Raw genomic sequence first — 27,362 nt, 5'->3', positions numbered from 1 at the left:
AATACAGCTACTTATTCCACAAAAATCTCACCTTCCTCTTGGAGGAAAAAAAGTGTTAGAAGAAGGTGTAGTTTCAGGACGCAACCATTCAGACCAAGAAAAAAATGCCCCAAGCTAGAGAAAGTAATTCTGTCTTCAGTTTAGGATTAACTCCTTTCTGGAGCAAAACTGATTTGATGACCACTTTTCTTCTGCCCAGTTTTGCCCTCCGCCACCTCCCAGCTTTTGTCTTAGGGATGGCTCTCAGGACATCTGCTTTCAACAGAAGGAAAATTAAGTATGCTCATGCATACACCTAAGGGTTAAAGCCTTAGCAGATAACAGAACCAAGAGGCTGCATAAGATTTTCTTCCAAATAAAAGCATCCGTTAGTCTGGATCCTCTCATTCTGTTTCCCCGCTAAGGACAATGACCCTCCAACTTGCCCCCCAGATGCTGGGAGAAAAATCTTCCAGGTGCAGTACAAACCCTCACAGTTCAGAGATTGAAAGCAGTAAGATTTTTCATACTGACTCTGAACAGGTTTCTTAAACTCGACGCAGATATCTCACAGCATCATGGTCAGAACAGCCTTTCGAATATCTGAATGCCTGAACTTCTCCTCCTGTAACATGCAAGGCTGGTTTATTTTAAAGGTGTTAATCTCTGGAAGGGAGCTCTAAGAGCTCATCTTTCCCATCCTGGAACCTTGCACATGAGAAACAAGTCCCTTTCCTACACCATACGGCTGCAATTTCAATTTGGTACTTCATACCCTGTAGAAATAATCGTTGTAATGATGGAGCAGCAACACAACGGGTGCTATATAAAGCATCATCCAGTGCATTGAAAGAGTAGAAAAATACCTCTGATCTAGTCACCTTAGAAAAGGATTAAACAAATATGCAGGGCCTCTTTTCAAACACAGAAACAAAAACTGCTGCACTATCTGGTATTAGCCTGGATCTTCTTGTGTTTGCTATCAGGTCCCAATCAAAACACAATTGCCTGATAACTGCTGAAAATATGTAACCTGCCATTGGGGACCTAAGAATCAGCTCGGGAAAATGAGATCACTTCTCCATCCAATTGCTGAGCTTCCCAAGGCTCAAATGGTGTCTCAGACACCTCTTGGAATATAGAAGCATGATTTAAAGGTCACAGGAAGGAAATCACAAATTCTGGTTTCTGTACTGACTCCAGAGCAGGCAATTTGCATCACTTGGATAAAGAGCTTATTCCCCTCTGCTGCTCCAAAATCCCTGCAGCAAAACAGACACAGCAACACAGCACGGACAGCTGTGTCACCACACAAATCGCTGGTGGACCCCTGGGCAGAACGCAAAGGGATTCTCTTCTCCTCCAGGCTGGGAGCAGGGAGAGGGTGATGAGTGCTGTGGGCACACATTGCTGTGCTTCTGTGACGGAGGAGGGGGATGATCTACCTGAGCAGGCTCTCTCTACCATGGATGGCCCTGGGGGCTGCTCAGCTCTGCCCCATAGGTTCCACGGCCCCAGCATACTGCCAGCTTCCTTGTGGTGCAAACAGCTGAACGAGCTTTCCCACTGAGTGCAATGTCCTTGCAGCCAACCCACTTCTTCCACAGCTGTCACCCTGCACCCAGAGCACACTCGTTTGAGATCACTCGCTATCCGCCTCTTCCTTCCTGCTCCAGCCCAGCGATGGCCTGATTTCCAACACAAATAACTTCCTAAAAAAAAAAAAAAAAGAGATGGCTCCAATTTGGACAAAAAGTCCATTACCAAGCCTGAATGCGCCTGCTAGACTTTTCAGCTCCAAGCCCATTCAGCAGCTTTCCCTTCCCAGCCGCTGTGTTCCAGCTCATAGGGCTGTCCATCAGCATTTTCCTCTCTGCCCTTCTGAGCTTGGGCTGGCGCCTGGAGGGCTCTTCAAAGGTTCAACAATGCAACAATATAGCTCCAATACCCTCAGGATTAACCAGGCCACTCAGAAAAGCAGGAGGCAAATTACTGCTTGGATGTGACTGGATCGGTGCCACTTCTGAGCAGGACACTACACAAACCTCCTCACCTTTCCTGTGCTGTTAATTACACATAACCATTATCTCTACTAACGTTAATTGCGCTATAATCTGTGTACCTGGCGCTTGCACAGTGTGCAATGTTTGCGATGAGAGCTTACGAAAATTATTTCACTGAATTGAATTCCCACTCTCTAAGGCATTTGGATACACGAGGATCCACAGCTTCTGTTCTCCATTCTTACAAGCAGGTTTCATGTACCCCTCAGTGCTAAGCTTCAATATACTCATGTCAAAATGAAACCTGGAAAGCAGAGGAAAGGAAATGCAAAAAGAAGAGTACACACACCAAAATGTGCCAGAAGCCAAGCAATGTCTGATGCATCAATCAAACACTAACCTTTGAATTTCTCCTTCTGAGCCTTAAACATAAATTAAATCTTATATCTACATCTGCTACAATCTACATCTTTTAAATAGTCTCGCAAATGCAGACAATGAAAGCCAGGCAAGGCTAAAGGTTACATTTCTACAAAATGTAGGCGATGGTTTAGAAACAGCCTGAAATTCTATCCCAGTGGTAGCAAAATTGTAAATACTGCTATCTTCTCAAGGATGAAGAGAGTCCTCAGCCCACTCCTATTGCTGTGCCAGCCATGGTACCACTGTGCCCAGGTCTCTGACAATATACAACAGAGCTGAGGGAATCACTGACAAATGCAGAGCTTCAGAAACTCTTCTGAGACTGCTGGTTCGTGCTGTGGTCTGAAGAAAGAGGAGCTCCAGTCTCCTCCAAAGCCCCCACATGACACAGATGAGTTGTGATCCCATGGGCAGCAGCATGAGCCAACGCAACTCCTTATCAAGGAAGCCCCAAAACATTGTCCTATCTCCCACATTTTCACTGTTCCAGATCAGGAATCCATTAAGAGAGCTCTTCAGCTCCAAACCCAACACCTCCCATTCAGAAAACCAGGGCAGAGAGGGAGCTGCCCCACGGCCTGTCGATGAGGAAATGAGGTGTATGCTCCGGCTGCCCCCAGCCCAGGGCACACTGCAGCTCGAGCTCCCCAGGTTCTGGAGTACTGCTCTAACTCAGGTCAGTGAGTGCCTACCAAACCAGACTTCAGGAGTGCAGCCTTGCTGGCCAGCGCTGTGTGATTTCTGCCTGTGTAGAATTTCTTGATGGGGGAAGGAAAAAAAGAGAGAGAGAAAAACTAAAAAGTGACACAGTAGCTTCTAATTGCTTTTCCATTGATTCAATGTTGTGTAAGCAAGGAAGGAGAGCAGGAGCCCTCATACCTTAACAGACCAATACAGGAAACAGCCTCCTAAGGACCCCAGAGAGCAGCATTTTCTGGACTCTGAAACCACAACAGCAGAGGGAAGATACCCATAGGCAGAGGCATGGGACACGCTGCGGGCAGGAAGGAGCAACTGCTTTGTGACTTTCCCTCTTCACAAGTGCTAGCACAGATGAGATATTACTATTACACTTGCCCTCCATTCCCCACACAGGGAATTCAGACCCTTACACGTATTTGTTTCATTTATTTGAAATTTCAGCAACTCCCTCAGGTTCCAGCAGTGCCAGAATTAGAGCTGTCACAGGCTCAGCTATCACCTACTGCATGCACCATGCTGGAGCAGCACCCAGTGCTGCATGCATCTTTCTCTCACTTGCTCCAATTCCAGACCCTGAACTCTCATCTCCTTCAATAGATAATTGCTTTTATCACTCCTACTTCTATTTTGCTCACAGGAAGGTTTCCCATTATTAACAGGAATGGAGCTGGAAGAAACTTTCAGTCCCTGGGGTCCTCAGCACAGATACATGTGTATTTAAGCAGAGCTGTTATTTTTCTATCTGAGTAGAGAAAGCCTCTGCTCAGGCATATGAGGGTAAATGCCTAACTTCTTTTGCTCTCTTTTTTTCATGTAGCTGTTACAAAAAATGCTGAATCCTACAAATAAGCTTGTGAATTTAAATTCACACTGATGCGCAGAAACAAACACCATTTGCTGCAGAGCAGCTCTTCCAGCCATTCTTTATTCAAGAGGAGCTGATGGCAAAAGGATAACGTTTCTTTCATCTCTACTCTCCTATATGCTATCAACAACAACAGCTATCACTATGGCTTGGGACACTTAGTCTTTTCTTATACCCTGATTGTTTGCACATCTATTAATTCAATGCTAACAACCTTTATCTGTTTCAGATCCCTCCATAAGGGATAAAGCCACCTTTTGTGTCCGAACGCAGAAAGAACTGAAATTACCCAGAAATTCTTCTTTGTGCATCAGCACTCCCTGTCAGTCAAACAGCAGAAGCTCTTGCCTGTTTGCAGTGGCAGCCCAGCAAGCAGTAAAATGCACAAATGCAAAGCTCAAAGAAAGCAATGATTTTTTGCTTAATAAAATCCAACCCACTTCTGATAGAATTATTTAGTGCCTGAGCATCAGTCTACAGGAAAAGGATAAAGCCAGGGTAGCACAAAGACATCACCAAACTTTCCTCCTTTTATTTCAAATTCAGCTGAGGCTGTTAGAAATGGCATCTCCTTGGAACCTTTGCTGAACCTGTCACTGCGACTCCAGCCTTTGCTGAACCTGTCTGTGCTGCAGCTGCCATCACCACCAGCACTCAGCTCCACGGCTGGCCCCAGGGATGGGCTGCTGCATGACACTGACAGCAGAGCCCAGTAGCACCAGCTGCACCACGTGCCTGCAGGACCTCTGCTTTTTGCTTGGCCTAGCGAGCATCAAAGTTTATTTCCTGGCCGAAAGATCCTACTCTATCCACCTCTCCCCTCTGATCTTCCAGGCCCAACTCAGCGTACCCTCTGCGATGGCAAAAGTCAGCGCAGGCCTTTGGTGCCTTGACAAGCATGGGAGAATGAAGAGGGCAGCTCACATGGTGCCAGTCGCTCTGAGCCCTGAGAAAGTTCTTATACACGTATTTCAAGAGGAAGAGCAGGGTGTGCAAGGCTAAAAGCATAGCTCAGCACAGATGTGCTCCTTTGCAAGAGTCTGCATGCTGGACATGCTGAAGAACCGAGGTCTCCAAGCGCTGCCACTCCCCATCCCCAGAGAGCACGCACTGGGTAAGTGCTCTGCTCCAAGCATCTCTTCTGCAGTGCATCAGCCAGGGCTCCCAAGCACCAGCTCTGGTGTGGTTTGGGATTTTATTTATGGCAGTAGTATCCAAACCACAACCAGGCACTTAGTAACACGACTCTGCGACCTGAGGTAAATAAATGAGACACACCGCTATTAATTCTCTAATTACCCGTGCATCTAGGCATTCATTCTGCAAAGGTCAACTGTCTTTTTTCATAAATGTTAGTGGAGATGCAGCAAACACAACTCAAATGGTGAAGCAGCTGGCCAGTTTACATTCCAGAAGTATCTTCTTGCACACAAAAGGCAGGCAACAAAACACAGCAACAGTACCACACTGATAAAGTTGTTTCCTTGGGAAAATGAGCAAAAAAATGCCTATGAAGAAAATCAACTGCTCTGATAAATACTCCAATTATATCAGATTCAACCACAGTCCCAAAAGCAGGCTGTACATTCAATGCTATGAAGCACACAGAGGTTTCAATAGAAGCGTGCTATGCATAAGACAACTTTGCATTTTAATATTGCACTTGCTCTGCAGAGTACATGGAGACATCATTATTCTTAGTTACACTCAGCTGTGACGGCTACAAACCAGCAACATGTGGCTTCTATATTATTCAATACTGCAACCTTAGATAAAGAGAAAATGTCGCTCCTGAAAATTATGTCAATTTTAATTACAGTTCTACCCTCATGCCCTCACCAAGAGCTTCACTTCCCTCCTGCCAGCAAGTGTCTGCAACCATCCCTAACACACATACATCAGTCATTTTCTCTTGTTGCTTTTACTTCCTAAAAAGGTATAAGACTATGCATATGAGAAAAAGATCTAAGCACACAACTTGCCAAATAACCATTGCACTCTACTACCCACATTTTCCCCGAGAATCAAGGAAAAGAGTAAACGCTGTCGGTGTTATTTGTAGTGCTTCCTCCTCACACAGTGCCAGCCAAAAGCCAACCTCCAAGCTGCTGCACAGCAGGACAGCAGCAGGGTTAGCAGGGCACACAGCTCTGTTGGAGCAGGACGTGGTAGGAGGCACAGCCCAAGTAGAAAAGTGCTGCCATCTAGGTCTGATGCTTCCTTTCTTGGTCTTCCCACTAATAAGTGGTATCAAAATTAACACAAGTGATGATACTGAACAAGGCAGAAGCAAGAATTAGCACGTGTTTAACCTCGTTAACCACAGATAACAGCAGCTCCAAGAGGAACACCTAAATGTCCTCTTGGCTGACTTCCCATCCTCTCCCATGCATTCAGAACGGCCATCTATGCATTCAAAACCTGGCAGCGTGCCATGCCAGGACAGGTCTTTCGCATATAGCCCTGCTCTTCCTCTTCTTTTATTTATTTAACATCCTTTCTCCACACCCACACTTGGGCTTTCTCTCACATCACCTCTCAGGCCTCTCTCTTCTCTCTCTTAGGATCTCTATTCTGTAACACCATTTGCCTCAAGTATTCCTCTTTCAACCCAAGTCATTCTGTGATTCTGAGACAAATCAATTCAAGAAGCCAGAAATAAACAAGGAGCTCTCAGGCCTGTCATCTCCCACTCCATAGATTCACCTACTTCTAAGCATTACCTTAAAGGGTCATGCAGCTAAATCCCAGACATCAGTGGCAGCATCCATATCTCATATCCCTCACGGATGAGGTATCAAGGTTTTATTCAGTTCTTCTGGAGTGATCCCAGGCAGATCAATGCCAAATGCTTATTCCTGAAAGCCGTCACCTGCAGGAACTTGTCCTTGCTGAAGGTTCTGGAGCTTTATTTCTGAAGACAAGTCATCAGTAAGACCTCTCTGCTGCTACCATTTGTTTTCATGCTCATGTTTGCTGCTGGCATTTTCAGGCAAAAATCTATATCTTTCTAAGTTATAACTCAGTGGTTGATGGCTTAGATGTGCATCAGGCAAGAAGATCCCTGGAACTGCTTATCATGCCAAACAGAGATGCAACAGAATGTGTGGCTAAATGGAAAGAAACCAACATCATCCAGCACAGGCTACAAATGCAAAGGAAGCCATTAAGAGAAAGAGGAAAGTAAATTCCTCTCCAAAGATTTCTTTCACTTATTTTGTCTGAATCTATATTCTAATAAACTTGGGGGAGGGAAGATTCAACAGATGGGTTCAATATAAGAAAGCATTGGTGCAGTAAAGCTGTTCCTGCTGTTGCAGTTCTGCACCCAGTCCTGCATGGGTCACTGCTCCCAGCTTCCCCAGGCACACAGGTTCATGTCCCCGAGCTCCAGAGGGCAGTGAACATCTCTGTTTTGCTGCCCATTTTATTTCTGCCTTTAGCCAACTTGCCTCCCTGTATTAGGATGTGTGACAGATGGGAGCAGAGGTCTCTGGTCCTAAGAATCCATGACCCACTTCTTTTTCAAATGTTACAGGATGCTCTACATTCCCTGCGTTCAGACACAGCAAAGCAGTCAGACACCATAAAGATAGAACAGAACAGCCTAAATCGAGTGGGTTTGGGTCGTTTTTGTTTGTTTGTTTGCTTGTTTTTCCCCAAATTCAAGGGCATTTCCTTCATATTTCAGAACAAATTTCTTCTCCACTCCTGGGTTGTGCTGGCTGCCTCACGACTATGCATGTAAAAGGCAGATCCCAACAATATTTCGGAATCTGTGGTTTTGATACTTCAGCTGAAGTGGCATCAACACAGGAGTCTGAAAAATTGAGATTTGGCAAAAACCATCACTGAACAAAAAGCAGCCCAAGAATTTCCACTCATCATTTTTCTGAGCTGGAAGATGCATCCCTTTCCTCCTCCTACAGCATCACCCGCAGCGTACCTGGCTCAGGGCATGCTGAAGTGCTGGCTCATTTCCACAAGCTGGTGTGCCTGAAAGAGAGAAGTCTGGGCTTCAGATAGGGCTGGAGAGGCAGGGAGAAAGCTGGGACAATGGAGAGAAGGGACTTGGCAGGTCTTCCTGGTCTGAAGTCACCTGCTCGATTCTAAGTAACATCAGTATATGGAAGCAGCCACCCCAGAAAAGCACAAACAGCTTTTGAGGCATTGAGAATCAGGAAAACACATCCGCACCAAGGCCGTGCTAGCAGGGAAGCAGGCTGCCTGGTCCCCCAGCAGGGCTGGCCAACACGTGGCTGGAGACAGTGGCACAGGGGAAAGCGCTCAGCTATGATGCTCTTTCCCATCACAGAGACAGATGTCCAGGTGCAAACAGGAAGGGATGGGAAATTCACAGATTTTGGACATCATACAGCACTCCAGAAGAGCTGGAGGATACCTGTCATGTATGCAGGATTTTGTCCAAGACCTGTCAGGTGCTGCTAATCTCGACTTTCCTGTGTTAATCCTATCTCCAAAAATGTTCGGGTGTTTATTCACATGGCCACACGACACTTTCCAAACCATTCCACTTGTAATACTTTAAGAAATCAACGCCTGGTTTGTCTTTGTCATCTGATGTGTCATGAGATGAAGGGGTGGCATTATTCAAACCTTAACACACCAAACCCTACAGCTCCCAAAGTCTCGGTTTCCCCCCAGCATCTGACTATTCCCATGGAGGGACATGGAGGAAGAGGGGTTTGTGCTGCCAGAGCTCATAATTATCCATCACTAGCTGCAAAACTAGAACTATTTTAGTCAAAATTAAAAGTTTCCATGTGAAAATACACAACTCATTACTATAAATGCCTTCTTAAGGTCCTGGATAGAACCTCTGTTCCAAACCCACCAAGAAACCCTGCATTTAATCATCAGAAACCCAAGGGAGGATCTGCCCATTATGTCCAGGTGCCAGATCCTCACAGTGCCTGAATTAAGTCAGGGTCTCCCACTTCAGTGCCTGGATCCTTACAGCTCCCACAGTCATTACATGCATGTGAGGGAGGTTTCAGAGGAGACTGAAGACAAGTTGTGTGAGCACTGGGAGCTGCACACCAGTACTTGCAGTGCTGCCGGTAGGTGTGACAGCTGCACTTCATTTCCAAAACACATGAGCACCACCAGAAGATAACTACTGCCCATTTCCCAATGGAATACTATATGAACACAGCTCCTGTGCAGCTCCCTTACCCCCAGGAGCTTTAGGTGGAACGAGCCCAGGAACCTGGAGAATGTGAACAGAGCTCTGCCGTAACTCTGTGACAAGCTTACAGAGGCAATTTCTAATAAAGGATTTTCAGCCTCTGCAGCAGAACAAAAAAATTCTCTTGCCTTGTGAGAAAGATGGAATTAAGTTTGGCTGCAGAAACAGGGCTGAAGTCTGGATGTTTGTTCCCATTACTAAAGGCATATTTTTCACGACCCCAATACAGAATACACCACAATGGAGAACTCCCTCTTCCTCCCATAAAAACCGTTAATGATGGGCTCAGTATTGTTAAAGAGAGATCCACGCTCATTCACATGTTACAAGACAGACTGAACATTATGAAGCATACAGGCTCATATCTGAACTAAGCACTTATTTATAGAAACTAAACCAAAAGTAAATGTTACAAACAGCAGAGCCACAAATCCCCATTGTTTTGCAAAGTGTGTGGTGCTTTGTTCCCTGGTAGATACGCCCACCCAGTTGTCTTAGATACCTTGCAGAAGGGATTGAAAGCAACAGGTATCCACCAGAAGCCAAGGAGAGAAACACAGCTAAATCCCAGGAGCCAGCAGTGCTCCCTTGCACTTTAGAGATGAACTTTGAGCTTGCACTCAGCAGAGATACTGTTATATCTAAAGGGCATAGACCTCTTGATTATAAATACAGCATCGTAGATTTGTGCAGCACTGCTCAGCCCAGATTTCACCTAGGCCATGCAAGATATCATCTCTTCTGAGTATGCAAACCTTCAAAAAAACCCCCACAAAACCAAAACCAACCGACCTGCACACAGTCCATAGCTACATCCCTCTGCCCACCTTTGCCAACCCCCATGCTGTCAGCCTGTAAATATATACCATTGTCAGAGATTCCCTTGTGATCAGAACCTATTGCATTCAGCACACATTTCACACTGCACCCACAGCTCAGACATCCTGTCTCTAAGTAGGTACTGGCGGGATGCAGCCCTACTGGTACGTACATGACACAAAGCAGAGCCCATGGCCAGCCCTGCCTTGTCCCCCCATGTCGAGCTGACGCTGTGCAGCCCACACCACCTCTCCCACAACTCCCTAACATGGGCGCCTTTCACTGCTCATAGCACATGAGCTCTGCGAGTTCAAGATTTTTGCAGACCCATTAATATTCTTCCACATAGCTAAAGTGTCAAAAGCATGCCACAAAAATTACAAGGGAGCACGCAGCCTGTGTAGCTTATTTTTGCCCAGGATGACTTGCAGCATTTGTTGTAATCACTGCAGATGCCCAGCAGCACTGGTACCAAAGTGCAGGCAGTGCATAGCCTGGGGTTCTGATGTGGTTCAGGAAATGAGGTAACCTCTGCAAAACAAAGTGAGGAAAAGGAATGAAAGCTGAATTCTCCACTTTGCACATTCCTCTTGTCACCAAGAGATGGGACACAGGAATCCCCCTTCTCTCCCATGTCTGTCACAGACATCCTCTGGTACAAATCCTCTGTGGATGTCACTTTCCTTGTGCTTTATCACAGCACGGTGCTTTCAGCACAGATTGTTTGAGAAGCTCAAACACAGACAAGAGAGGCTGTAATAAATCACAATAACATTAGTTCTGTGCATACAGCATAACTCAGTAATTTCATTATTCTATTGTTTCTTTCCATTGCATTCTCTCTGAACCATTTATCACTCCATCAATAAAAATGTAATAAATAAAACAGGGCAGATAGACTAATGGTTCTTTTGCATCTCGTTCTAGCTATCCACAAACCTCTGTGATACTTAAAAGCTAAATGCCACTTGACTTATCATTTCAGATATTTTAACATTAATGAATTCTAGGATTAAGGCTGCTTGAGTAACCTGAATTGCTCTCTTTGCAGGTATGCATTAAGCGCAGTGCTATCCCATGATGCTCCTCCCCCCTCAGCTCCATCCAACCTGAACCCAAATGCAGTGTAGATGGGAGTGCAGAGCAATGGGATCTGCTTGCTTGCTGCAGCCTCTCCCACCTCCTCTCCACTTCACACAGGAATTGGAAGGTACAATGGAAGAGGCAGGAGCTTGTAAAGACAAAGAACGGTCTCATAGGTACCACAGCTGAATGCTACTCTCAAAACACCGATATTCTCCTCCTGTCCCTTTCTGACGTCCCATGCAAACTCCGGGAGCCAGCTGAGCCTAGCAGCAGTCTTGGTTTGCCCTGTCAAAACACAAACAAAAACTCAACATTAAGCTACCCCGACTCAAATTGTTCAAACAGAGGTCCTAGAAACCAGCGGGTACTTTCACTCCTAGACGCGTATCCTAGTCCTCTACTCCTCACACGCAAAAGAAGAACAACATAGACTTATCTTAAAGCCATCTTGAAAATAGCATGGACCCCAGGCATTGCACTGAAAGCACAAGTACACAAGTAAGAATGCACAGTACATAGCCAGGAGGAAATACAAAAATTGTTTTTAGAGTAGGTCTTGAATAAGCAGAAACAAAGAAGTTGTGGCCACATACTGAACAAGGACAACAAAAGCAGCTATTGAAACCAGGCATCCAGCAATCCAGTCATTCTGCCTGTGCACTGAAACAGGCTGACATGGGGCAGAAAACACCAAGGGCAAGAGGGCAAGAGTACATGTAGCATGGATGCTAACATTATACCTGGATGCCCTGTTTCCCAACCCTAAACTGGCACTCTTGGAAAGAGTCTGGGTATATATGAGACACTGACTGTCCAGAGGTTCAGGTTTGTTTGCTTTCCAACAACAAACCAATCCTGACAAGACCAAACCATCTGTGCATCCTCATACTGATAACCCCCCACGATTTACTTGCAGGGCTAAAGCCCACCTACCTACTGCACAGACCCCTCCCCCTTATACAAAGAGCAGCCAATGACAGTACACACACTACTAAAAAACACAGGTGAACAAGGTGTACAACATTTTATACCAATGGTTTTCCAGCTACTTGATGACTAGAGAGCAACCAGGAGACTGGGAGATTCTGGGATGCAGTCCTCCCTGAGGGGTGAGGGACATGGCTCACTGAGCATGGGTAGGTGGGCTGATGGATGGACTAGCTGATCTTAGTGGTTCGTTCCAATCTTAAAGATTCTGTGATTTTAAGTCAATATGCAAATGATGCAAATACAGTTGAAAACGTGATGGTTTGGTGACAATTGTATCTGTCCAGGAGAACCGCAGTTAAAGATGCAGTTCTCTGTGTTGGAGCTGGACTTGATTATCCTTATAGGTCCATTCCAATTTGGGCTATTCTATGATTCACTGTGACATGAAGCTTTCCTCCTGCCAGACCCCATCTCTGCCTCCAATCTCTTATCTTAACCTCACAGTCCTCTCCTACCAAATCTTATCACCCAAAGACCTTCTCACACCCCCCGAAGCTGGTACTGGGGCCCTCCATCAGCCAGCCCTACTCCTGCTGCCTCCAGTGAATTTCCTTTCTCATCCCCATTCTCTACCTGCAGCCCTTGCTTCTGTCCCTCTCCTGGGGCTCCTCTGCTCTGCACATATTTACTGATCTCATCTCTGACCCACCTGGAGTCAGCTGTTACTGTTAGAAAAAACACATCTCCACAGACCATTAATGATGTAGAATTCAGCTGAACTTGGAATGATTAAGGGTGACACTGCCCCATCCTAGATCAAAGATCAATTTTAGAATGAAATTGAACTCTCAATACACTTCAAATCCAAACAAATCACTAGACATTTGATTTGTATTTTATGCAGATAAACTATTTTTTCTTTTAGTCTCACTGGAAACAGTTGAACAGTTTCTGCCAAAACTAATCTTGCCCAGGAAACACCAACCTTCAGGTCTGGCAGAGTACCAAAACGAGAGCAGGCCAAGCAGACCAAGGCCATGGCACCAGTGTGTGGGCTGGGACCCTGTGGGCAAGTACATGTGCTGTCAGCCCACCTCTGTCTCTTTCCAGAGACATGGCAGCAGCCCCTGCTAGGATGATCCAATGAGATCATCATTTTCAATTTTGAATTTCATTTTTTCCCTTTTTACACAGGACTTATGACATCAGTCACAGTCTTGATGCCTTCACTGCGATAAACACTTCTCTTAATAGATAGTTTGCGTGCGCAAGGACAATGATTGTTGGCTGTTTTTGCTCCATTATACAATTAACTCTGCTAGCGCCTGAGAAGCTGATGACATCAGAAGAGCAATCACCATTTTATCTGAGATGCCTCTTCCTGATGCTATCTTCAAGCCATATATATTTAGTTTCATCACTGCTTGCCCTTGTGAGCATCCATCATCCAGAATGAACTACTCTTGGAACAACTCATAGTGAATGTTTCCCTGTTCCCCTCCATCCACACCCTCTGTCGATGCTGAATTCCACAGGGTGCAGATGGTACTCACATCCACATATGAAGAGGCTACAACATGAGCATTATTTTGTAGTGAATCAGATGAGCCCTGATGCAATAGCTGAGGGTCTCCAAGTGCAGCTACGTGGAAGGTTCTGACACGCTACTGTGCTGCCATTAATTCATCCCCAAAAGAATAATCCTGTACTCAAGTATTAGCCTGCATTGTCTTCAATATTTTGTTTCTGCCTATTCCTCCCACCTTCCAGAGAGCTAAATGTTGTCACCTTCCTGCTGAGCTCAGGGCATAATACCCACTACTTTCCTCTGTTATTATGTTGTCCCTTTTGTTTCTACTTGAAAATCATTTACAAAGATAGAGGAATGGACATGACACAACCCCAGCATCTTTTTTTTTAATCATTTGCTATAACTTCTGTTCAAATTCATGCTCACTTACTCTAGTGAGATTGGGTGTAGTCTTCCAAGATAGAAAAGCACCCTTCAAGATTTAAATGGTTAACAAAAAGAATCTCTAGGCCTGTTGACACCTGCTCAACTCAATGATTAAAACTAGGCAGAATCTGTCTTTCACCATTATAATCACACAATTTTATGGTACTACATAGCTTTCCAAAAACAAGATATAATTTTCTATCACTCAGATTTTGGTTGATAATAATTAAAATCAATAACTTCGATTCATTTTTCTGACTGCTCACCTCCTTCAAAAGAGTAAAACCACAAAGTCACTATGGTCCATGGTGGCACTGAGGGACATGGTTGGTGGACATAGTGGCAAGGGGTCAATGATTGGACTATGTGATCTCAGCAGTCTTTTTCAACCTTGATGGTTCTATGATCACTACGTTCTGCTGAGTCAAAGCCTCGTGAATCCAATTTTTTCTGCTTACACATACAGCAGATTTAAGAGAAATTATAAACTGGTTTAGATATGCAGAAAAATGTAAATGTTGGAATTGGAACACATACCTCAAGGGTGCGATGTAACACTGCAAAAACCTGGGCTGCTGCAGGGTCACCAGAAGTGCATAACAGTTGCACTGAAAGGTAGCAGCAGCACGCCATCTATTTCGGGACTTTTCCCTATATCCAGGATTTACACTGCACACACAAGCCTGACCACCTCCTGGAAACAGCAATGCTGACAGACTGCTATTTTCACAGCCAGTGGGAAAATAGATATAAGGTCAAAACTGAATTCCTAATTCAAGCCAAACTTGGTCAGATTTTCCAGGAAAATAGCAGAAAGGAATTTCTAAGTGACTTATCCAACAAGCTGGACTTTGTTGTACATGTGTGCTTACTATCCAGCCTCCAGTGGGCTACAGTTCCCAGTAATTAATGCTTATTTGCTCCCTTTTTTATTGTGAATATAAATGTTGGCCCTCTTATTTCAGAAAAGAGAAGACATGCAAATCTTACACCATAGCTTACATATAACTAGTTAAAAAAAAAAAAAAAAAGACTTTAAAAATGGATTGGGAAACATATCAACTGTAGAGAGAGAAAAGAACAGAGCAGTAATACATTTCTACAGAGCACTAATACACTTCTACATGGCCTCAGAAAAAGTTCAATTGTAAGTATTTATTTTGAAAGCATTTTCACTTTTTTCTTCCTCAATATACATCTTACTAAATGAAAAAAACATACTGAGCCTCCCCAGATTTAGCAGTCTGGAAAAAGATTAACAATAAATTTAATCACAATTCACAAGTGGAGTTCCTATTTACTGACTGCTAAATGGATCTGAGAGAAGAAAAATGGAAAAACTGCAGAGATGTCTCACGGATTATTAAAAATTAGATGAAGGGAAAGTAATGAAATGAAAGTTTTGGGGTAGAAGGTAAAATTGACATTTACTGACATTTAGCAATTAAAATGTAATCCTTCCAGAAAATGAACAGCAGAAGGTGGAGGCAGCAGAGGAGGGAATCAACCCTTGCCCTGAATACGCAAGAGGAAAAAAAAAGTTAATAAGCATGGCATAAACTGAATGGAAAAACTAAACCATGAATATTTGCAGGTGAAGTTCTTCCAAGCACACAGCAGGATGACACAAGTCCCTCAGATACTGATTTTAGCCAGGATTTGGGCTAGACATATTCCCTACAAAACAAGCAGTCAGTTACAAACCATTGCTGACAACACATCATACTGAACTAGAAAAGAGAGCACTGCTCCCAGTTTTTCAGTAGCAACAATTAGCGACCAATCCATTGTAACACAATGCACAGAATTTGCAAAGAATTTTATTTATTTAGGAAAATACTTTATAAATTAACCATTTTTTAAAAGCAAAGAAAAAAAATCCCTGTGGGTTTTGTAGCAGAGGCTACAACCACTCTGAGTAAACATATCACAAAATGCAAAACATCAGCACAGACTTCTATGTGATCATGCAGCAAAATGTACGTAGCACTATTAGAAAGGTCGTGCCTCCTTGGGACCGTTTCAGGTTAAGCAGTTGAAATGGTGGGAGCTCTACTCTGCTGAACTCTTACAGAACTGATGTACCAAGGAATTTTGAAATACTTCACGCTTCAGAGAAATAAGGAACCTTTGGGTAATAAGTACTAATCATTAAACAGAACCTTAATTCATGTTAATAATATATTAGCAGTGCTCATCTCAACCAAGGAAAATAAGCATTTAATGCCCCTGTGCAGATACAGAAGGGAGTAATGACATGCAGTTGTCTACTCGTAATCCCCTGCACAGCAGGGAACCAAGCTGAAATGGAACACATTACTGTTATTCATCTTTTAACATGAAGCAGTGCAGTATCACTCTGTGATGCAGACAGTGTGCCTTGCACATGCAAGAAGCCAGTGAGTGGCAGAGATGTTCATAGTGCCCCTACTGCAATCCAGGCTGTTCCTACTCCAACTTGCTGAAATGCAGGCCAGGAGACCAGTTAGAGATAACAGACATGGCCACCCTTGCCCACCATGTCAGAGCATCTTTAAGAAAGATGAAGCAATCCCACTTGGAACACACAAGACCTGCATTAGGAAATTGATGTCGTTCAGCACTCACTACAAAGTCAGAGCATGCTGAATGGGCTCAGATGTTCCAGTTTAGAAGAGCTCATAAACGCAGATAGAGAACACAAACTTCATGACCTTTGATGCTTAGGATAGATGGGAAAAACCAACATGAAAGAAAACATGTTCAGCAGCAGCACAGATATTTTTTCTAGCCTTTCCTTACAGGACTGTCGCACTGACTCTACTCACTCTCCAAACTCAAACCATTCTCCTTCTCTAAAACTGCTCCCCCATGAAACACGCTCCTTTGCTTGTAGGATGCAGGCAAAAACCTGCAACAGGAGCAGCCCTATACTTATTAGCTCATACTGCTGAAATCAAGACAGTCAGAGAGACACCAACAGCAAACTGGGAATATTTTGATCTAAACAAGAAAGAATGATTGCTGTGTTGGCCCAACACTTGTGAGAACTTTCTCCATGCTTCCCCTGAGACTTGGCTTTTGTGCAAAAATACAACACAGCAATCATTCACCCTCCTTTACACCTCCCCAACAATAATTCAGACAGCAGAGAGGTGGGAAAGACTCAGAATTAATTGCTCTTGTATAAAGTCTTTTATCAATAACATATCATTGTTTTCTCCTCCCCCTCCTGCAGCAAGGGGTTAGCTTCTGTAGCTCTTGAGTTCAGTGCCCCATTTTTCAGTGGTAAGAGGCATGCAGCCACAGCTCAAGTCAAGACATGTACACTCACCTGCCAAACACAGGCGTGCCTGCAATATGGGGTTCTGCAGTGTGACTGGAACCAGAAGTCACTCTCACCTCCCTCTGCCTTCTGGATGCCTTCAATCACTGTATCTCAGTATCAGTAAAAAACTCATTCTGGAGCTGGAAAACTGGAGGAAAATTCCACTGATACCAATCCACCAGAACTGAGACTGCTTCCACATAAACTGCCCTTTCCCCACTCACCACTCTCACATATTAGTCTGCTTCCCTCTCCTTTGGTGCTGGAAATCCTGAGAAGTCACTTTGTAGGCTTCCAAAAAAAGAAAGACAAGTGGAAACCCACATGGCCAATCCTGACAGCTCTGGTGAAACACCCAATTCCAGCAGACAGGGCACCAGAACCTGAACAAAATCCACAGATTCTGCCCTCTGTAAGAAAAGCTGCATCACAAATTCTACACAGAGCCAGATGTTTGCTACGAGAGCAACAGAAATGAACAGCAAGAATACAGCCAGCTCCCAAAGCGGGTTGCAGTTCTTTTCTAAATGCAGCTACAAAGCTTAGTCTTTAAAAGCCATTAATAGGAATCCAAAAATTGAATTAAAATCATATCAGTACTTGGATACACAATTTCATTTGTGTATTTGAGCCAGCTTAAAGCATTAACTTCCCCTTTCTTTGAAGTTTCAGCTTTTGGTTAAATGGAATGAACTGCTGTCAGCAGCTGTTTTTCACTGCAATTTCTATTAAAGCAGTAAATAAGCAGTAGAAAAGTCTGAAAAAAGTTCCAGCAGCATTAGACTGCTTGCATTTCTACAGGCCAAGCCTAAGAGAAGTGTTCTCCAGCCTCTTTTCCAAGAGGAAAAAGATTGGAATATGAATAGGCACTGTGAAAAACCTCTTGCACTTTACATTTACATCCTAGTTTAGACAAGAACAACTTGTCCAGGAAGACACACCTTACATGAAACTATTATGCAAGTGAAAGGCTCTGCTAAGGGCTAAGAGCAAGGCTCCACCTCCCTGTGCTTGGTCTGGAGGATTCTATACACCTACAGGAGCAACGCACGGCAAGCAGTGAAATGCCTTTTAGAGATTGAAGCTGCATAGAATCACAGCATGGTTGGGTTGGAAGGGACCTCCCAGTCCCCAGCCCCACCCCACCATGGTCTGGCTGCTCTCCAGCTCGGGCTGCCCCAGGGCCCATCCTTGGCCTGGGGCACCTCCAGGGATGGCACCCACAGCTCTGGGCAGCACTGCCAGCACTTCACTGCCCTTTGAGTGAAGAATTTCCACCTAACATCTCCCTTCCTTTAGTATAAACCACTTCCCCTTGTCTTATCAGACAGTGGAAAAAGGTCACTCTCAACAGTTTATAAGCTCCTTTCAAGTACTGAAAGGGTGCAGTGAGGTCTCCCTGGAGCTTTCTCTTCTCCATGCTGAAGACCCCCCAGCTCCCTCAGCTTGTCCATGCAGGAGAGGTGCTCCACAGCCCACTGAGCATCCTCACAACACAATTTTTCAGGTGCAGTAGGAGTGACCGCATCTAAGGGGTGGGTGCCTCAGAAAACCCCAAACCGGAGCAGGCCTTCTTTTGGCTTCCCATGGCCAGGCAAGGCAGAAGGGCAAGCAGAAGGGCAGGAAGCTCTCAGGCACAGAGTGGCCATTGGTTCCTCCCACTGCCCCATGCCAGTCTTTGGCTGGAAGTGGGGAGCAGAGCTGAGCACGAAGCCTCTGCTCAGTGCAGCCACAAAGGGGATGTTGTGCTGTGGCATGGCAGCAGCACAGCCCTCTGCCTGGAGCAGGGACAACCCTAGTGGCAGCAGCCCTGTTGCTGTGGCAACCAGACTGCTTGTCACAAAGCCACACATTGAGGAGAAGCCACACAGGGGGACGGAATCAGGCCCTGAGAGAAATTCATCCTTAACAACAAGATGCTTGATTTTTCACCAAGCACCCCAAGGAGGGATGGTATTTTTCACCATTGGAACCAGCAGCAAGGAGGACGCCAGCAGTGCCGAGCGCCAGGCCTCAGAACACTGTGCATGGGCTGGATGGAAGGATTCCATCCCCAAAACACACGGTTGGTTTGGTCTCAAGGCCTCAGGGAGTGCTGCACAGCACAGACTGAACTGCTCTCCTCTGAAAACAAAACCAAGCCCAATCCAGCCCTCAGCAGAGTAGAAACCAGCTGCAGTTACAAACCCCTGCACCCTACTGACTCACACCTTGGCAAACCCGGCCAAAATTTCACCACACAGAAAGCTCCATGCACGAACAGCATGAGTCACCCCCTGCCCTAACACTTGCAGTTTACCTATTTGAGAAAAGTTGTTCAAAAAACAACAACAATACAACCCCAAACCCCCAAAACAATGACAAACAAAAGGGTTTTTCAGAGCTCTCCCTTAGCATGGCTCACAGATCTGCCCTCAGCCCTGAGGCTGTCACACTTAGCATCAGCCTTGAGAGAAAACCAGCCTGGGAAAAGGCCCGTGGAGAAGAGCCAGAGCTGGAACAGCAAGATTTAAGGCCTGTGAACGGTGCGACTTGAATAAGATTGGCTCCTCAGCCCGAGTGTCTGAAATCACTCAGCAAAGATAGCACGCTCAGGATGGCTTGTTTCATTCCTTTTTTAAAGCAATTTGGCAGACCAATGCTTCTGGGAAGAAATTTAATTTTACACAATTTTATTATTTGCTTTTCCTCTTAAAACAGGTCAGGAAAGCTTCAGCTCAAAACGCCACACACTGCAAGGACTCGGGAGCAAGGAGGCCATGCATGATTTATATGCAGAGCAAAACTTCTCTCCCCTTTCACCCGCAAGGCATTAAAACACTGGAGCATTGCAGCTTAATCTCATTTAGGGAGCTTTGAATCATTTTAAATACTTAGGAAGTCTGTGCAAAATACCATAATCCACACAATTTCTTACACCCCGATCCAGACACCCCAGGCTGCCAGCTCTCACTGGCAGCAATGAGGAGTTCTCACGGTTTCCAAGTGAGTGACCAGGTTCTTCCTTCCACACTACCATTCCCTTCCCATGCATGACACCTTCTTACAGTACACGAGCCACAGAGCACATGGCTCAGACAACTCCGCTGCAGTGGAGCTACTGGAATGTTACCCACGATCTTAAAATCCAGTGTTGTAAAAAGATATTTAACGTGGAAAACTCCTTAATGAGGAAATGTGTGCATCATACAAGAAACAGGAACTTTTCCAGTGTACAGCAAATAGTACCTGCAAAGGCATTTGGGAATGCAACACGTTGTGTATGCTTGTGAAATTAAATAATCCTTTTTTCCTTACTAAATCATCATGTACAGTGAAGAAGTGAGCAACAGCCTTCACATCCGAAAGATTCCTTGAACAAGTTTCTCAGTTTCACATTGGCTCTTGTTCCCAATGACAAGACGTCTTTCTTCCCCAGTCTAAAGGGAAGAGACAGTATCAAAGAGAGGGGGCATCGAACCCAGTGATGAGTGCTGCCTGATCACCACATGCATGCACTCCGCCTTTCAGCACTTTCTTCTCAGCAGAAATAAGGCACATACCTACAACAACTCAGATCTTTGGGGTGTAGGCAGGGAATGCACCTGGACCTGCCAGGGCTTCACTGCTACACAAGTCGGGGTACAACTTGTGCCAGCTTGCTAGTCAATGGGAAGACAGCACTGCCTGTGCAAAGCAGTGCCAATGTCATTTGTTTGATGGGATGATTTAATGGTTTTATAGCATTTACCCTTCAGCTCGAACTCTGCAGGCTTAATGAACTGCTACTGAACCTGGAAGGAATTTACTACACAAGGTTTTAATTGTTTCAGACAGAACACACGCGCACACACACACACACACACACACACACACATATATATAAATAAAAAAAAAGTATTTGCTGTTTTTCAAATAAGGAAGAAGAGCAGTCAAGAATGGAAGATTGTCATAGTAAATTGATGACGTCTACCTTTTCTAAAATCTCTAGTCAACTGGCACTCTGGAAGGTGCCAGTCTGACCCAAAAGCGCACAAAGACTCAGGCCTGACAGGCTCAAGCCTTGGATGACTCACTGGTTTAAAAACAATTCTTGCAGCAGCAATGACCCACTTTTTAATCGACTGAATGTTATTTTAGGTATTTTATGCATATTTACGTAATGCCTACCAAGATTGGCACCAAAGGATAAGACTCGAGGCCCAGTCTCATGCTATCCATATTTTAGGTACTCCTCCATACACTGGGGACTGCCGTTCAACAGGAACTTTTCTGAACTCATATTCTACACCATATCTGTCTTTGATCTACCAACACATAGCTCCTGGAGTTTATTACTCATACTCAGCTGTGTTACTGACACTGAATTTACTGTAGCATGAGATAAACCAGTAAAAATAGGCTGCAGGAAACATGGTAGGTAAGAGGGAACTACAGAAAAACATCACTTAGCATGCTAATTTCCTCCTGAAATGCACCATCGCTCCTGCAAAGCAAGAGCTCCTGCACCCCACACAAAGCCTAACCAACAATTACACTTGGCTCTCCTGAATTCCCATCACAGCTGTAGCTTAGTACAGCATTCCTTGTTCTAAGAACATTGAAATGGTTCATTCCTGATCTGGCATAATTTTCTCCTCTAAAAATGCAATCCATAGCATCCAAGATGCTTGTTAACATTTCCTAATCTAAAAATCAATCAGCCTAAAAGAACTTCCACTTTCCCCATGTGCATTGCCTTCTCAATCACCGCATTCTCTTCCTTGATCATCTTATTTGAGGCAATGAGTGGGGAGTTTTAGAAGTACCATTTATTACAGTAACTTGCAAAACAAATACTTCGACTGTGAAGTCTCCTGTTAGTGAGCAACCCTGAGCTGACTTCAGGGGATACAAGCTGACAACAGACAATCCAGCAATTAACTTATGTGATACAGTGCTATTTAACTTAATCAGAAACAGGAAAATTAAGTGAGAGGCAGAAACACAGCCCAAGAGTAAATGGAATTAAGGTGATGCAGAACAGCTATAATCCTCCATAGCAATTCCACTCTGGAAAGCAGACCCACATCCCTCTGTGTAGTCCTATGCCTGATAACGATCTCGTGCAAAATTTCTGTTACCAATTCTTGCCTGAGTACAACATTATGCTAATACTCATGTGGATTGTAGTAGAGACTCCTACTCTATTATCATCATTTATATCATTCACTAAAAGTTCCTTGAAGCTTAAAGACAAAGAGCCTGTTCATTTTTGTGTTTGCTTTTTGTTTTGTTTAACGAGCGGGCTTCACCTATTTGCCTTCAAATAGCCAATCACATATGCTGTAGTTGGTGCTCACCAGCACAGACATTTTCCACGAGGCAGGTCACTGCTTCACTCACTGCTATTTGTCCTCGAGGATAAGACCCATGAGCCAGCAGGTCTGCTTCTACACGCTGAGCCTTAGCCTGAAAGCCTCAGACGACTGCAAGGCACTCACATTGTATGGTGTGTACGCTGTATTAGGGAAGAAGCCCTTCTGCAACTGTTACTCTGTTACTCATGAGAGTTCTCCTAGCAAAAAAGACTGAAGTACTCCTAAAACAACCTACTTTGTTTTCCTGAAGCTCCAAAGATCTTTGCTTTGCTGCTGTGTCCAGACAGTCCTTCCTTTTCTTCCTCTGGAAGGCAGCAAAATCTTTTTACTGAAGCTGAATAGCATGCCAACAACATATAACATTTCACATCCTGAACCATCCACCAGACTCTGGAAAGGGCAGATGCAGAATGTGCCAATGCTTCAACAGCAGAACAGTCTCTAGCTCTCCCTTCTTGATCCCAACTCTGTCAGAGCCGTCTCTACCGCCTTTCTTTAAAATAAGGTAGGTCAAATGTATTGAAATATTACTTTGACACCGCCTGGTGTGACTGTACAAATAAAGATAAAGAAGTGAGGGAATAGAACCAGGAAAGAATGAAGTGCTGGATGTTCTTCATGGGAAGGCAAGTGACAGGAGCTGCAGTGATGCTGGCAGGCAGCCCACCACTGGGATCTGCCCCCTCTCCCAGAGGGAGGAACAGCATAGAACACTCAGGTTGGGGACAGCAGGAAAGCAGCAGAGGTTACACTGTATAACCCCACAAGATAAAGTGAACAGAAAGGAGAAGGCAGGCAAAGGAAAGCTAGAAATAAAGGTGACTACATTTCACTTGGCTGCCACTTCTGAATCGGCAATGGAAAGAGACTTGATGTTTTCTATTTGCAAGGAAGAGATAAAAATACAGCTGCCCTCTGGAAGGCCATTCCTGGTCCTGCAGACCCACTTTGTTTATGCTCCTGTCCTTCTGAAGCACAGCATGCTCTGTTTGGAAACAGCACTGCTCAGCCAAAATGTCCCTGTGCCTGTGACAGTAACCAGCTTAGGTTTTCTGCAGCAGGACAGCAACGCGTGTGGCATTTCAGTCTAACCGAACAAAGCTGACAACACATTTTAAAAGTGCGTGGCAAATCTCAATGCTGAGCAGAGGAAGCTAAGCCATGGAATATTGCAGGATCTCAGAGAGGCTGTCCTGAATTTTCCTGCATTAAAGTGATTACCGACATTCTAACTAGCTCCGATTATGGGAACAGATGAAAGCTGACAACAGGGACCTCCCATTACAGCGTGTAGAGCTGGACTGACACATGGCCCTGGGAAGGAACATTTTTGCCTGTTTGAGCTCTTTCCTCTCAAGTATCTCAGTTAAAATTCCTTCCATTGAGTAATTTCTATCCAGATCCCGGCTGCGCTGGCTTTGTTCCCACGTAAAAGAAAACCTGCAGGCAGAAAGCAGTGCCATCTGCCAAGTCAGAAGCTTCTTTAATGGACAAGCGTGGTGTGAAGGGGAACAGACTATCATACTCCATCTCCAGCAGCAGGAACGATGCGTTTCTCTCCCCAGGAGCAGGTTCCAGCGAGCTCCCCCTCACCTGAATTATTTCTCCACAAATACAGATACCAATGGATACTACACAAACAGCCTCCAGGGAGTGTATTAAAAAAAAAAAATCACCCAGTATGTTTTTTTCCTCCTGCTCAACTTGCAGCCCAGTCTGTCCATTCTCTCCACCTGTGAGATCAGACTGCAGCAACCTTCACTTCCCATTCCTACAGCTGGATGTCAGTGCACCCATTAGCACAAGCAGTGGCAAGGCCAGAGCACCATGGCTCTGCCATCCCTACACACAACCACACAAGTTGCCTCTGAAAAACCATTCTTCCAGGTTTTCTTTCTAATTTAGTAAGTGTTCTGACCAGATCACGTGTTGTGAAGTCCCGCCTGGTACAGGGGAATGCTATGAGCCTAGTCGAGGTTTCACAAGAAGCAATGGGCAAACTTCTCTGAAAGCCTTCATCCGGGACCTCAAAAAAGATTTTACATCCTTTCCAATTAACCAAGTGCTTTCCAATTAACCAAGGAAGGTTTTATCCTTCCTTGTTGGGTAATCTTCTCATTAGACCATCTTTGGAGAGAATAGCGGGTTCTCTCTGGACTGCTGGCAATATTACTTAATGGCATATTTAACTTTTTTTCCTGCACTTAAGTTCACAACAATGAGAAATACATGTATGCGGTGAAGTATTATCTGCCATTTAAACTCCCTAGAGAACTCCCAAAGATCTTAATATTTCTGCCCATTTTGGAAGGAAAGCACACACACTGCACAGTTGGGAGCACGACGCGCATGTAACCATTTCAGCAGTATTGAACATCACTGACAAAGCCCCTGCTTGGAGGTTCGTGCTCTGGCTTTCCATATCTTTTAAAAGTTATGAAAACAAAATAACAACAACAGCCAATCTGTGCTAAATGGAAGCCAGGATCAGAGGACCTAGTACAGATTCCTCCTCTCCGCCCAGCACTGCAGCTTTGCTCCTCCTCTCCCTCTCCCCAGCTCTGAGTACCAAATTAAAGCACTGTACAGAATGGGAACATATTTCCTCTCTGATTCCAGAGCTGTGGAACACCCCTATTTCCACTGGATTGTGCTCTCAAATGGCAATTTGTCTTAAAATACTTCCATATAAACCTTTGGATGGTGTATACCAAATAGAAAATCCACTGAACTCTTCTAAAAGAGTAAAACAGCTTCTGTATTAACAGAAGGTATGCTATCCCTCATCACAGCACCCCGAGCATGAAAATCACATTGAAAGCACCTCAATTTAACTCACTTGGCGCAGAATATTTAGGTGGAAGGATCCAAATGAGGAACTGCACCTCAGAGTCACAAGCCTCGGGCAGGTGCAAAGCCCCAGCACTGCCCACTCTGTTTGCCAGAACTTCTATTTTCCTCCATGATAAATGCCTGTGAGTCAGGTATGTGCAGAGAACACAGAAACAGCGATAAAAAAAAAAAAAATGAGAGCACTGGAAACATGGCCATTAATCAGCACGTTATGACAAGTTTTTCTAGTTCATCTATTCAATTTTTTTTTTTAATTAGACAAAGCTACCAGGTATTTCCAATCACTGCCACCAGACCGCAAGGACTGTGCTGCACAGCAGCTCTCAAGTGACTGAGGTAAGGTCATGCACAGCCCTTGGCTTCCAGCTGTCGTCCTGCTGCCACCAGATGCAGATCAAGGCTTAAGAAATAGAGATGCACCCCAAAAACACCTTCACTAATCGGGTAAACCCCAGCAAGAACTTAGCAACACTCCCACATCATTTTCACAACATTTGCTTCAGCTGTTTTCAGTCCTGCTGTACAGCACCAACCTGGTTTGCATTTGCGCCAGTTACTTTTTGTTGGGTTTTTAACCACATGGTCTAAAATCATCAAGGAAACCTCGAGGTTACAAGCTAAAAGGCAAGTGAGTTTAATGTTCCTGAGTTAACGGTCTGTGTACTTAACTCGTGTTTATCACTACAAATACTCATTTCCAGTTCACAGCTACTTGCCAGTGCTGGCATTACCTGTGCTCGCCCAGGCGGTGCCCTTCAGGAAACAGATTGCAAAGATAAAGAGGAGAATAACAGAGGAAAGTGGAAGCACCCTTCCAACACCACGAGGGATCCTTCCAAAGTCATGCACCTATGACAGCGAGCAGAGCCCTGCAAAAGGTCTTCAGAGAGAAGACAGCCTAAAGACCAATGAGCAGCTAAATCATTCCCAGCTCGGGCCTATTGAATTGCAGAGACGCAAAGCAGCTTCCTTCCCCAGTGTTGCATAACGCATCCATTCAGAATTCAGCACGCTCCCTCACAGCACACACCCAGATGTCCTCTTCCCTGCTTTGTCTCTTAGATACAAACACGAGGCTTTTGCCACTGGTGACGTTCTCCTCAACACTCACGTGAAATATTCTGGGAAAGACTCACAGGCGGGCTGCTATCCCACAAGCAGTGTGAGCATCTCCAGGCTGGGATCCCTCACCACGCAGCTCTCCTTGTGAAACGTCAACGGCAAAACAGGAGCGTAACAGGGCGTTAAGTGAACCGCAGCCTCCAAAGCCCCAAGGTAAAAGGGATAGCCCACATACCTTCAGAGCACACTTCTGCCCCGTCTCCTTGTGGAAGCACTCCAGTACTTTGCCGTTGATTCCTAACCCCAGCACCCGCTTGGACAGCTTGTAGTCATCCGTGACGGCGTGTTTCTTTATCTCTAGCTTGACGTGGGCCGCTCCCCCGGGCACGGGCTTCACGCCACTCCTGCTCTCCACGTGGCTCTCGGGCTGGGATTCCCGCTCTCCTCCATCGCTTTCCATAGCAGGCGACAGCCCGTGGCCACCGCGACGCCCACCGGCTGCTCCGTCCCGCGGCGCGCTCAGCCCGCTCACACAGCGCTCGCCATCGAGTCCTGGACACAAACGGGAGTCAGCGCCCACCGCCGTGAGCGAACCGCCCGCCGCCCCTCGCGGGCCGCCCGACTCCACCAGCGGCGGAGAGGCGCTCGTGGAGCGCTCAGCCCCCGCCCCACAGCTCTCAGCCCACGCCCAGAACTTTCTGCCCCGCCGCAGCACGCGCCCGTGCCACAGCTCGGACCAAAGTCCTCGGCGGAGCCCCGCGCTTACAATGTTTGTTTCGCGCCGATAACCCCCGGCGGCCTCCCCCCACCCAGCGCCGCGCCCTCAGC

The 27,362-nt window shown here is 45.3% G+C and overlaps 1 protein-coding gene across 1 annotated transcript in view; it reads right to left on the bottom strand.

The window, feature by feature from the left end:
- LOC104913110 overlaps positions 1 to 27,362 on the bottom strand; it is a 28,184-nt gene continuing 822 nt past the window's right edge. The window contains exons 2-3 of the mRNA XM_031555498.1: positions 26,770 to 27,356; positions 1 to 1,691 (exon numbers count right to left, since the gene is read on the bottom strand). Of these exons, the coding sequence (XP_031411358.1) occupies positions 1,629 to 1,691; positions 26,770 to 27,356 (650 nt within the window). The 3' untranslated portion in view covers positions 1 to 1,628. The remainder of the gene's footprint in view (positions 1,692 to 26,769; positions 27,357 to 27,362) is intronic.

This window comes from Meleagris gallopavo, chromosome 14, assembly GCF_000146605.3.
Source record: "Meleagris gallopavo isolate NT-WF06-2002-E0010 breed Aviagen turkey brand Nicholas breeding stock chromosome 14, Turkey_5.1, whole genome shotgun sequence".
Lineage (NCBI taxonomy): Eukaryota > Metazoa > Chordata > Aves > Galliformes > Phasianidae > Meleagris > Meleagris gallopavo.
Note: the sequence above shows the minus strand (reverse complement) of the source record. Positions and strands in the feature narration are given on the sequence as shown.